This window comes from Elephas maximus, chromosome 4, assembly GCF_024166365.1.
Source record: "Elephas maximus indicus isolate mEleMax1 chromosome 4, mEleMax1 primary haplotype, whole genome shotgun sequence".
Classification (NCBI taxonomy): Eukaryota; Metazoa; Chordata; class Mammalia; order Proboscidea; family Elephantidae; genus Elephas; species Elephas maximus.
In genome coordinates, this window is record NC_064822.1 from 66,050,271 (window position 1) to 66,063,577 (window position 13,307).

A 13,307-nucleotide genomic window follows, 5' to 3' on the forward strand; every position below is an offset into this window, starting at 1 on the left:
GATCCAATGGTGAGTCAGGGTCTGCAGTGTCTCAAGAATTCTGCCATGGCCACCACCAACCTCTACACACAGGCCCTCCTAGCTTATACCTTCTCCTTGGCCGAGGAAGAGGACATCAGGAATAGTCTTCTTGAAAAATTAGATCAACAGGCTATCATCTCAGGTATGTTGGTCAGGTTAGGAGTACTTTAGAAATGGTGAAAATATGTGAGTTATCTCTAATTTTCCTCAGTCCCACATATATTCAATTCTAAGATTCATTTTAGTAGAATTTGGTAAGTCATAAAATCATCATTGGGAACTCTGAGGGAAAGCCCATGTAAGACCTCATTGGGCAGTGTTATACTTCAGCATGAAAAGGAATTAGGTGGTAGAAGCTGGTCAGAAAATTTATTGGCATTGCAGAATCACCTTTTGGAGGTCTTTAAAAATTCTTTGGAGCCTGTGGGTGGTGCAAACAGTTAGCACACTCAGCTGATAACCAAAAGTTTGGAAGTTTAAGTTCACCCACAGGCACTTCTGAAGGAAGGCCTGGCGATCTACTACCAAAAAATCGGCCATTGAAGACCCCGTGGAGCACCATTCTACTTTGACACACATAGGGTCACCAAGAGTTGGAATCGACTGGGTGGCAACCAATATTTTTTTTAGTGTGGGATCACTAAGATGATCTTAAGATAAGATGAGAATTAAACTCAGAGATTTTTCAAGGTTCTTTAAAACTTTTGGATATACTTGAAGTAATAGCTGAAGCTCTAGCAGATCTTATGTAAAAAATATTAATGCATCTCATTTATCTACCTATATATTTGAAATTATACTTCCAGGCAGAAATTTAATCTCAGCTTTCATTTATACTAATGTCATTGCTGAAGTATCCTCATATGGGCTCTGGGTAATGTTCTTGGCTAGTGTGTAGGCAACTCTAGTCACAAAATGGGTGTCTCTGACAGTGGGTGGAGTATACCGTCACCAATTGATTTAATGTGATTATGTCTTCTCCATTATCTTCAGGCTCACATGTGTTCTGTTATGATCTTTCAGTCAGACTGCCTCCTATGGATTATTCATTCTTGGTACTCCTATTTAAATAGGCTTGTTGCTCCCGTTCTTCTCATTTCCATTTGTTTTTCTTTTACTGTAAGTTGGCTGTCATAGCGTTTTGCTCTCCTGTTCTATTTGAAGGTGTTCTAATATTTCCTTAGAATTTTTTCTATGGTTTCTCAGAGTTCTTATGCATATTTTACCATTTTTATTCTAAAAATGTTAAACCCTTGATTAAGTAAAATAAATATTGAGAAATTAATGAAATTCTTTAAGTCAAGAAAGGTCCCCAAACACATAAGAGTCTCATAAGACATTTCTACTTACTTATCTCTGATAGCATCAGAATTCATAAATTGACAAAGATGGTTTTCCTGTAATTCTGGGCCGTTTATTGATGCTCCCAGGTAAGCCATAACTTGGGGATTTATTTATTTGTGGCTGTATACACACACACACACACACACACACACACATCCCTGCATCCTGCAAATACGTTATGACCAATAAATTAGCTAATTCTGAGTGACAATTGTTTCTAACTGAGGGTTAAAATTCTTGGCTAGTACTTTCTCTGCTCTAAAGTACGGCATTTACAAACGGAATATGGGAAAGCCAGTTCCTTCCAGGGTCTTCCTCATTATACTTCTTTCTCCCTAGGAGAGTCTATTCACTGGAGCCAGAAGCCTTCTCAGCCATCGAATGCCAGGTTTTGGTCTGAACCCAAGGCTATAGATGTGGAACTCACAGCATATGTTTTGTTGGCCCAGCTTGCCAAGGCCAGGCTGACTCAAAAGGAGATAGCCAAGGCCACCGGAATAGTGGCTTGGCTGGCCAAACAACGCAATGCATATGGAGGCTTCTCTTCGACTCAGGTAAACAGCTTGCTCTCCTCACTGCTGCTTATCAGATAGAATTAGATCCTGTGTGGAGATAGAGGAAAAAATATCACTTTCACCCTCTAGGTCCAGGATCTTATAATTCTAGAGACAGAAAAAGCATGTGAAAAATATACAGAAGGATTCATAAAATTGGATCATATGAGCACATCAATAGTACCAGATTTATTTAATCCCCTTTCTTTGTAGAGTATGAAACATCATGAGATCCATGTTTTTACATGTAAATAGGACATATATAATTATGACTAAATTTATGTATTAATAAATCAGAAAGCCGATTTTGGGGTCTGTAAACATAAAATCATACATGATGAACATACCTCCTCCTTCTGCTGTTACAGGGATTCAGAAGCAAGAAAGATATAATCTCTACCCTAAAAAGTTTACACTCTAGAAGGAAAGTTTAGGACAAGTTCTATATATTATAAAACAGGATCTGGTTATAACATAATAAAGGTACAAAATACTATAGAATTCCAAAAGTGAAAGAGAAGTCACATCAGATTGAGGGATAAGAAAAGTCTTCATAGAGGAATAGCATTTGAGGTACATCTACAGGATATGTAAAATTTGATCGGCAACTATTGAAAGGAAGAGGAAATGGTTTGAGTAATGACACCAATTTGTGGAAGTATAGGATGGCCTTTGGGAAAACTGGTTTAGCTAAATTGTAATAGAACTTAAATTGGAAAGGTAAGGTAGATTCATATTATGAAGGCCTTGTATGTCAGACTCCAGTTTGTGCCTAATCCTGGGGAGCTGTTAATGTTTTTTTAACTTTATTTCAGAAAGATTAATCTGGAGGTTGGTGTAGAGGACCAGATATTGGACTTACTGTTTAATTTGTCTAGTTCAGGCATAAAGGGAAATTGAATTAGCGCGGTGGCAGTAAGAAAAAAAAAAGAGGGTTAGAATTGGATAATAAAGTTCGATTGGTGTCATAAACAAAATTCTCTCACATTACCCCAAAGAGAAGTCATCCATTCATTTATTTTGCACATATTATTACATACCCACTATGAATCACTGTGATGCAGATATAGAAGTAAACAAGAAAACACACAATGGAGAACCCCTGAGGGGGCAGGAAAGCAGTGGGATGCAGACCCCAGATTCTTGTGAAAAGACCAGACTTAATGGTCTAAGATCAGAAGGACCCTGGCGGCCATGGTCCCCAGACCTTTTGCTAGCCCAAGACAGGAACCATTCCCAAAGCCAACTCTTCAGACAGGGATTGGACTAGACAATGGAATAGAAAATGACACTGGTGAAGAATGAGCTTCTTGGGTCAAGTAGACACATGAGACTATTTGGCATCTCCTGTCTGGAGGGGAGATGAGACGGCATAGGGGGACAGAAGCTGCCCAAATGGACACAAAAAGAGAGTGGAGGGAAGGAGTGTGCTATCTCATTAGGCGGAAAGCAATTAGGAGTATATAGCAAGGTGTATATAAATTTTTGTGTGAGAGACTAACTTGATTTGTAAACTTTCACTTAAAGCACAATAGTAATAATAATGAAAAGAAGTTAATAAGAAAACATATTTTTTGTCCTCACAGAGCTTATACTCTAACTTGTTGAAATCAAGGTGAGTTTCTCTGAGGATGTAATGTGTAAATGAATAGATTTTTAATAGATGGACTATCTGGCAAAGGTGTTAAGAGCACTAAGTTTACATATGAGAATGACTTATTTGGGATTTTTAAAACTTACATAGTAATGTGTCTCCCTGTTTCAGCGAGATTCTTGGCCAAAGATTAGGAGAGGCTCCATTCTTCTTGCTGAGTTGTAAACCATTATAATCCATAAAAATATTTTTAGAAAGCAATGGGCAAAATATTTACAACTCTCAGTGACAGATATATGTCAGAATTGTTTTTCAATAAAATCCTTGGCTATCACAAGAAGTCATGTATCCCATATCACCCACCCTAGTTTTTCAGGTGTTGGTGAGGTTCATTTCCTTGAATTGTTCCCATATGTACAAGCAGTGAAGACCTCTCTGATTACATTTCCCAAAAGCTAGACAAAAAGTTGTAGATGATCAAGCTGCATCGATATAACCTGTTCACAGCTTCCCCTAGGCTGGGTGACCTGACTTCCTATTTTATATGACAGTGATGGCATCTAAATACAATTGTTCTTTTTCATTTGGAATATGAAGAAGTGGGGTTCCTTTATTCTGAAATAGATATTTTACAAAATGTCAAGCGTGTAGAAATTCTCATGGCACAGAGCAAGATGTGATAGTTTTGCTGAACTCTTCATTCTTTCTTTTCTCTCCGCTAGTTATAATTTACATATATTATGTTTTTGCTGAAATACCAATGGAAAGATTCAAACTATGTGATGCCATGCTCTTTCAGTGACAGCTTACCTGTCTTATTCCCAAATGAAGATTGTCATATGGCATAATAGCTAAGAAGGCTTGCCCTGCAAGGAAGGACTTTCCAAGGATCCCTGCTACTCTCCCCAACTGTGACATAGACTATTATGCAGTTAAATAGCTTCATGACTGTCTAATTTCTATGGCTATCAAGTTACTGCGGTTTCCTTCCAAAATAAGGAGCTGCAAAATATAATGAACGGTTAGTTATACATTTATTTCTAGCAAAGGAATAGCCCCTTCTGAAGCTAGGTGTGGTTTCTGAATATGAATATATTAGATTAGCCAAAAGACCTATGGCTATACAATAATAACTTGCTAAAGGTCATTTTCTCTTCAAGGAAATACATTTTGATTTTATGTCAGCTTCCCCAGGGGAGGTGAATGTGAATTAGAAGGGGTATCACCCCAGCCAGCTAACAACAACCAGATGTATGAGTTTATAGGGTTGTTTGAGGTTAATTCCAAAGGTTCACAAAATGGTAAGCATATGCTTGTTCTTTTTCTTCCTCAGGATACTGTAGTTGCTCTCCAAGCTCTTGCTAAATATGCTGCCACTGCTTATGCACCATCTGAGGAAGTCAACCTGGTTGTAAAATCCACTCAGAATTTCCAACACACTTTCAATGTACAGACTGTAAATCGGTTGGTACTTCAGCGGAAGAATCTACCTAATATCCCCGGAGTGTATACCTTGGAAGCCTCCGGTCAGGGCTGTGTCTACGTGCAGGTAAGCCAAGATACATGAGAAAGAAATCAGGCTGGGAAGGCAAGTCTGAGGGTATCTTTGCCTCAAATGGAATCTCCTGCCTATCTCCCTATCTTACTTGTAAGGAAAGTAGTTTGAAATGTACAGTCTCTAAGGTTCTTCTCAACTCTGATTTGGTTATCTATTTCTTCTTGTCAGATGGTGCTGAGGTACAACATTCTGCCTCCTAAAAATGTGGAGACCTTTAGTCTTAGTGTGGAAATGGGAAGAGCTAGATGTGACAAACCAACTTCACCTCGATCCTTGACTCTTACCATCCATACCAGGTGAGGAATTAGAGCGATTGGAAAGCTGGGATGGTCGCAGGGGCACCTGGCTCACAGGAGCTGGGCTGGGATGTATTTGTGCATGCGTGTGTGTGTGCGCGCACGTGCTCGTGCATGTGCTGAGGATGCAGAGCACACTGCGAGAGGAAATAAGGGCTCATACAGGTTTGCTTCTTCCTGCCCTCAGTTATGTGGGGAGCCGGAGTTCTTCCAATATGGCCATCGTGGAGGTGAAGATGCTATCTGGGTTCAGTCCCATGGAGGGCACCAATCAGTTAGTAAGTTGTTTCTGTTTTCTTCATTTAACTAGTCTCCATGGGACCTAACATTATCATCAAAAAGCTGGTGAAATGGGCATCATGGTATATATCCACAACTCTGACTGGATTACCTAAATTAGCTACAAAGGTGCATCAATCATATGAAATGGAACCTGTAAACATCTTGGTTCTTTTTCCCTACCTTTTCCACGGTATACAGGTTTTCTTGTAATGGCAGAGCTTTGGAAGGGATAAGGAAGGCTCTGGCTCTTAAAAAAAAAAATTTAGTCTCCCTTTTTTCCTTTCCTATTCAGCTCCTCCAGCAACCACTGGTGAAAAAGTTCGAATATGGACCTGATACACTTAACATTTATTTGGAAGAGGTAAGTATTCAGGAGCTACACCAAAGCGCTTCATTGCTTCTGCATTTTTTTTTGTGACTCCCCCACAATCTATATACACTAGCGTAACACACACAGGGATGAGAGAGTGAGTCTACACCCATGAAGTGAACATGAAATGGGTGGTGGATGAAGGAAGTTGGAAATACCAACCACAATCTTGTGACCACTTGCAGAAATAAAGACTATAGACTCTACCTTGTTTTGCTATGCACATACTTAAACTAATTTTTCTTTTCTTTTCCTCCATGCTGGTGTAACATGAAATACCCTGCGCTACCCCTACAGCAACACTGTCCAATAGATATACAATGCCAGCCACTTATGTCATTTTAAAACATCTCGTGGTCATGTAAAAAAGAAAAAAAAAAAACTGATGAAATTAATTTTAGTATATATTTTTTACCCTTATGTATCCAAAATATTTTTATTTCACCATGTAATTTATAAATGTAAGTATTAATGAGATATTTACATCCTTTTTCTTTTTTTTTTCTGTACAATGTCTTTGAAATCCAGTATGTATTTTACCACGAGTCCTGATGGCACAGTGATTAAGAATGCAGCTGCTAACCAAAGGTCTGCAATTCGAATCCACCAGCCACTCCTTGGAAACCCTATACCCAACCCACTTCCACTGAGTTGATTCCCACTCACAGCAACCCTATAGGACACAGTAGGACTGCCCCATAGGGTTTCCAAGGAGCACCTGGGGGATTCAAACTGCCAACCTTTTGGTTAGCAGCCACAGGTCTTAACCACTAAGCAACAAGGTTTTCCAATAGAACAGTTCTACTCTGTCTTGCTCGACGGCAATGGGTTTGGTTTTGGTTTTTTATGTATTTTACCACTACAGCATGTCTCAATTCTGACTGGCCATATTTCAAGTGCTCAATGACCACATGCGACAGTGCAGTGCTAGAGTATAACAGTAGTTAATAGGAGGGTCTCTGAAGCCAGGCTGCCTGGGCTGTGACCCTGGTTGTAGCATTCACCGTGTGACCTTAGGAAAGTTGTTCAATGTCTCTGTTTTCTCAGCTGTAAAATGTGAGTGGGTAGTGGTTAGAATAGTATCTCTCTCATAGAGCTATTGGTCCTTTGGTTTTATCTTTTTCTCAAAACTACCTAAGGCTGATAGTGTCCAAAATTTTAGCTCTGGGGTATTACATATACATATATTTCCCCTTTTCCCTTTATTTCTCACTTTTTTCTCTTTTTTAAGACTACAATAAAGGTTATTGTGTTAGTTTCCTAGGATTTGTTGTTTGTTGTGCTATAAAGTCAATTCTGACTCATAGCGACCCTATATGACAGAGTGGAACTGCCCCAGAGGGTTTCTCAGACTGTAATCTTTTTTTTTTTTAATTAATTTTTATTGTGCTTTAAGTAAAAGTTTACAAATAAAGTCAGTCTCTCATACAAAAATTTATGTATACCTTGCTATACACTCCTAATTGTTCTCCCTGTAATGCGACAGCACGCTCCTTCCCTTCATTTTCTCTTCTCGTGTCCATTTGGGGAGCTTCTGGCCACTCTGCTCTCTCGTCTCGCCTCCAGACAGGAGATGCCAACATAGTCTCATGTGTCTACTTGATCCAAGAAGCTCCTGCTTCACCATTATTATTTTCCATCCCATATTCCAGTCCAATCCCTGTCTGAAGAGTTGGCTTTGGGAATGGTTCCTGTCTTGGGCTAGTAGAAGGTTCGGGGACCATGGCCTCTGGGGTCCTTTTAGTCCCAGTCTGACCATTAAGTCTGGTCTTTTCATGAGAATTTGGGGTCTGCATCCCACTGCTCTCCTGCTCCCTCAGGAGTTCTCTGTTGTGTTCCCTGTCAGGGCAGCCATTGGTTGTGGCCAGGCTCCATCTAATTCTGGTCTCAGGCTGATGGAGGCTCTGGTTTATGTGGTCCTTTCTGTCTCTTAGGCTCATAATTACCTTGTGTCTTTGGTGTTCTTCATTCTTCCTTCAGGCTGTAATCTTTACGGGAGATCACCATGTCTTTTCTCCTGCGGAGCCGCTGGTGTGTTCGAATCGCTGACCTTTTGCTTAGCAGCCGAGTGCTTAACCATTGCACCTCCAGGACTACTGTAACAAAATACCACAAACTAGATGAATTAAAACAACAGAAATTTATTCTCTTGCAGTTCTGAAGGCTAGAAGTTTGAAATCAGGTTTTGACAGGGCCATGCTTTCTCTGAAGCTCTAACGAAGGAATCTGTTGCATGCCTTTCTCTAAGCTTCTGACATTGCTGGCAGTCTTTGGTGTTCCTTGGCTTGCAGATATATCATTCCAACCTCTGTCTCCATCGTTACATGGCGTCCTCCCTGTGTGTCTGTCTGTGCTTCTTCTCTTCTTATAAGAACGGTCATGTTCGATTAAGGCCCACCCTAATCTAGTAAGACCTCATCTTAATTTGATTAATATACACAGGTACGTGGGGTTAGAACTTCAACACATCTTTTTTGGGGACACAATTCAACCCACAACAATTACCGAAACAGTTTGTTACCCTTATATCTCATCCCTCTTTCAATGTTTCCTAGATTTGTTTCTCATACTGAGTACCTCCTCTAACAGAAGCCAGTTATCATAAACTTTAGAATCGTATTAACAAAATCATGCCGAATAGGTTTACCAATTCCCCAATTTTTCTCCTTTTATGTTTCATCTCTTTTTCTCTGTTCTTCTCATCTTCATCATGTATTTCTTCATTCTTTTTGCCATTCTTTTTGTTGTCGCATTCATCTTGCCTTTTAATATCCTTCTTTGGCCTTCCTTATTTCTTAGCCATTTACCTTTCAAAAGTATGTTTTTATAAAAAATTTTTTGGAAGGGTTAGGGTTATTCAGAAGGAAACACATTTTGGGAGGAGTTGTGGATCGGGATGGGCAGAAGGAGGAGGGGGCGGGGCTCCAGAGGCACTGACATGAAGGGACTTCAGATTTTGAGAAAACACTTTCAGAATAAAACATTATTAGATGCTGAATGGAGTCTCTGAGTAGTGCAAACAGTTAATCGCTTGACTACACCTCAGAAGAAAACCCGGCAATCTGTTTCTGAAAGGTCACAGCCTTGAAAACTCTATGCAGCACAGCTCTACGCTGTACACATGGGGCCACAATGAGTCAGAATCTACTCGTTTGGTATTTTTTTGTTTTAGATGCTAAATACTGAAATCAGGTTTTTTTTTAAGTGGGGGGAAGGTCATTTACTTTAAATCTGTATAGTAATTGAATGATGGACAAGAATAGCAGTTCTAAAGATTTTTTGTTTAAGGACCCCTTTATACCATTACATTACTGAGGACCTCAAAGTTCTTTTGGTTCTGGGGGTTATATTTCTTGATGCTTATTACATTAGAAATTGAAACAGAGAAAAATTTTAAATATTAATTCATCTAAAAACAATAATAAAAGCCCACTACATTTTAATGTAAATAACAGTTTTATGAAAAATAACTACTTTTTCTGAAACAAAAATATAGTAGGAACAGTGACACCTTTTACATTTTTGCAAATGTCTTTATTCTCCAGCAAAAGAGAGTTAAATTCTCCTATCTGCCTCAGCATTCAATCTGTTTCAGTATCATACATCAAGTAGCCTCTGGATAATTCTCCTGTACATTCGTAAGAATGAGAGTGAAAAAAACAAATAATGTCTTAGTATTATTCTGAAAATAATTTTGACCTCACAGAGCCCCCGATACAGCCTTGAGTATCCCTGAAGTGTTATACCCTTAGAGAACCACTGGTCTTGAAGAGTTTGGGAAATCCCTTCCAGTTAAGCGTTTATAACTCCATACCTATAAATTTTGTAATATGAGTCTTATTTTCTTGTCATATCAGATTAATTAATACAATTTCTTAGAGTCTTCATTTATTCAACAAATAATTATTTCGGAACCGGTATGTGCCAGGCACTCTTCTAAGTGATGAAGATATAGAAGTGAAAAAGGTAGACATGGCCCTTGCCCTCGTGGGGCTTATATGCTAGCAAAAAGGCAGGAGATATGCAAGTTTTAAAAAAATGACGTACCCACACACGTACGCCACGTGTGTACATATATTTTTGTCAGTATATATATATATATATATACATATTTCAGTATACATGTGTGGATAGATAGATAGACAGACAGACAGATAGATAGATGATAGACAGACAGACAGACAGACAGATAGATAGATAGACCCACCCATTGTTGTCAAGTTGATTCCGACTTATAGTGACCCTATAGGACATAGTAGAACTGCCTCATAGGGTTTCCAAGGAGCACCTGGTGGATTTGAACTGCTGACCTTTTGGTTAGCAGCTATAGCACTTAACCACTATGCCCCAGGGTTTCCATATATACAGATATTTAGATAGACATAGATATATTTAGGAGCCCTAGTGCCATAGTAGTTAAGTGCTCAGCTACTAACCAAAAGGTCAGTAGTTCAAATCCACCAGCAGCTCCTTGGAAACCCTATGGGAGAAGCTCTGCTCTGTCCTGTAAGGTCGGTATGAATGGGAACCGACTCGACGGCATCCAACAACATATATATATATATATATATTTGGTAGTAATTTCAGTAGTAATAAGTGCTATGCAGGATAAGGGGATAGAGAAAGACAATGGGAGATAGGCCAGTGATGCGGCTGTTTCCAAATAAGGTGATCAGGGAAAGTCTCTCTGAGTATGTGTCATTTGATCAGAGACCTGAATGAAGAGAAAAAGAAAACCAATAGAGAACATAGAACTGTTGGAATAAAATAGCAGTCTCTATTTCTTTGGACACTTTAAGTTAGGTTATAGTTGACCTTGAGTAGAATAAATCCTTTTATAGGAGGACTAGGGAGCTGTAGGGTAAGAAGAAAGAGCTAGGAAGTCAGCAGGAGGCAATAGCTTGAACACTGGCATGGGCAGAAGGAATAGGTAAAAGGGTTTCGAAAATCTGTGAAAAAAGCAAGGGTCCTATGTAATCATCACATTACATAGAGCCTTATTTTCATCTTCGTTGTAACGTGATGTTTCTTCTATCTTCCCCACAGCTTGGTAAGAAGACTCAGACTTATACCTTCACCATTACCCAAAGTGTGTTGGTCACCAACCTGAAACCAGCAACCATCAAAGTCTATGACTACTACCTACCAGGTGAGGGCTGTCACCACTAGCTGAGCTCTTACCTGCATCTCCCAACATATTCCTGCCTCTTTTTCGTGGTATCCTTCTTACTTTTACAGACAGTCCTTCCCAAACCAAGTAGCATATACTTGGATTATTTAATTTCCTAAAACACTTTAATTCAATTTTATGCCATTTTTAAAAAGTCTTCTACACTAGAGACATTTTATATGATGTACTTCATAAAAAAAGAACTTGTGGACCAGTTTCTCTAAGGGCCGACTATTCTTAATATTTTTAACTGTGATTAACAACTTGCTGGATCATTTCATTTCTGATTTACCATGGCTTGCAAATGTTAGTGATTGAAACTTACTATAATTTTGAGTATTCTCACCACTTGTAGGAACCCTCTGAAAAGGGCTAAAGCAGTGCGCTTTTATAAAGCATTTCTGTCTGAACGTATGAGGCCCTCAGTGCAATGATACATACCATTTCATTTTACAGATGAGCAGGCAACAATTCAGTATTCCGATCCCTGTGAATGAGGTGAGCCTGACAGAGAGAAGGGTGGAGTCTTGGGGTATGGCGGTGGTTTTCAGAAGTTAAGGGAACCCTTTTTTAAATTACTGTTATTGTCATTTGGAAGCATTTTTTCTTTTTAATAGAAATTGGGCTCTCCTTTTTTGTCCTAACCTCTTGAAGAGAGAGAGTAATAGTCTCCATAATTCACATCAGAAAAAGTTAATAGTGGCATTTGTGTGAAGGGTTCTGTCTGATTTATTAAAAACAATAATTTTTTTCTACCACGCTGAAAATAGATTGATTTTTTTCCTAATTATTTGTACACAATATGTCTTCATTATATGAAAATAGTAAGAAGAAGGTAAAGGTTACCTGATTCCACTCCCCTGAGATAACGCTATGCATAACCTCACCATGCTTTTGTGAGATATTTTTCTGTATTCTCTGACATCTCTCATAGGAAGAAGCCCCTCTACCAAAGTTAAGACCTTCTGGATAACATGACGTCTTTTTCTTTTTTTTTCAGAATAGAAGCTGGAAAGATGCTAAATGAATCCTATACGACATTACAGGAGGGTGTAGCATTCTGCCTCTTAAAAGCACAACTTAATCAAATCATTTGATTTCTCTGATTAAAAGATGGGTGGGTAACAAACGAGCAGGCCTATACCTCAGCTTTTTTATACTACCTCGCAGATGCATAGATGCCAAGATAAAGGGTTGGGGGAGATAGAACAGGAATAATCACACAAAGGAGGAATTCCAGGGGAATGGGGGAGGGAGATGTGGTCTAGCCATTGGTTTAGTCATTCAGGGAACTTTCCAGAGAGGAGATGGTGGTAAAGACTAATCTAGGGAAGATAAGACTGTCTTCCTGGGGGTTACATCTAAGGTAAGATGTGATTTATGGCTTTTGGTATCGGCAAAAAAAATAAAGCTTGGAGAAAAAAATCTTTTCACTTTGTTCTATGCATATCAATGTCAATACCACAGTTCTATTTAAAGATAATGGTCATCCTTTAACAAAAACTCAGAATTTGGCTTTTCCTTAGATCTTTTGATCCAGCTCTTTCCAAGAATCATGTTGAAGGTATACGTAGGGGTTAAAGTACCAGGTGCCAGGGAGATGATTCTGACTCCTGTTGACCCCATGTGTGTCAGAGTAGAACTGTAGTCAGTAGGGTTTTCAATGGCTGATTTTTCAGAAGTAAATCACCAGGCCTTTCTTCCAACACACCTCTGGGTGGACTCAAACCTCCAACCTTTCGGTGAGCAGCTGAGTGAATTAACAATTTGCACCACCCAGGACTCTGGGGGTTAGAGGAGAGAATCCTAATGAAGTGGTTCTGTTCAGCCAGCCCACCATCACAGGGTAAACACAGATTGATAACAAGAAAAGTGACTGGCCAGGGTTGCCTCTGCTTCCCTGCTGCGTGATTCTCTCAGCCTTGCCCACACAGGACATCTATCATGATGTAAGCTCTTCCTTGGAGGAATGTATTTGTTTTGTAAACAGAGGTTAGAAGTAAAAGGGATTCAGTGAGAAAAATGAGTTACATTTAAATAAATAGAGAAGATTCTCTGGGCAACTATATCCTTTTACCATAGATTGATGTTCACACTCTGTAATTGGTCCTCTGGATC

The 13,307-nt window shown here is 39.2% G+C and overlaps 1 protein-coding gene across 1 annotated transcript in view; it reads left to right on the forward strand.

The window, feature by feature from the left end:
- LOC126074682 (alpha-2-macroglobulin-like protein 1) overlaps positions 1-12,415 on the forward strand; it is a 42,930-nt gene extending 30,515 nt beyond the window's left edge. Inside the window, exons 28-36 of the mRNA XM_049881500.1 lie at positions 1-163; positions 1,705-1,919; positions 4,847-5,062; positions 5,240-5,367; positions 5,555-5,645; positions 5,942-6,010; positions 11,066-11,168; positions 11,646-11,687; positions 12,190-12,415. Coding sequence (XP_049737457.1) covers positions 1-163; positions 1,705-1,919; positions 4,847-5,062; positions 5,240-5,367; positions 5,555-5,645; positions 5,942-6,010; positions 11,066-11,168; positions 11,646-11,686 — 1,026 coding nt within the window. The 3' untranslated portion in view covers position 11,687; positions 12,190-12,415. The remainder of the gene's footprint in view (positions 164-1,704; positions 1,920-4,846; positions 5,063-5,239; positions 5,368-5,554; positions 5,646-5,941; positions 6,011-11,065; positions 11,169-11,645; positions 11,688-12,189) is intronic.
- Positions 12,416-13,307: the final 892 nt, after the last annotated feature.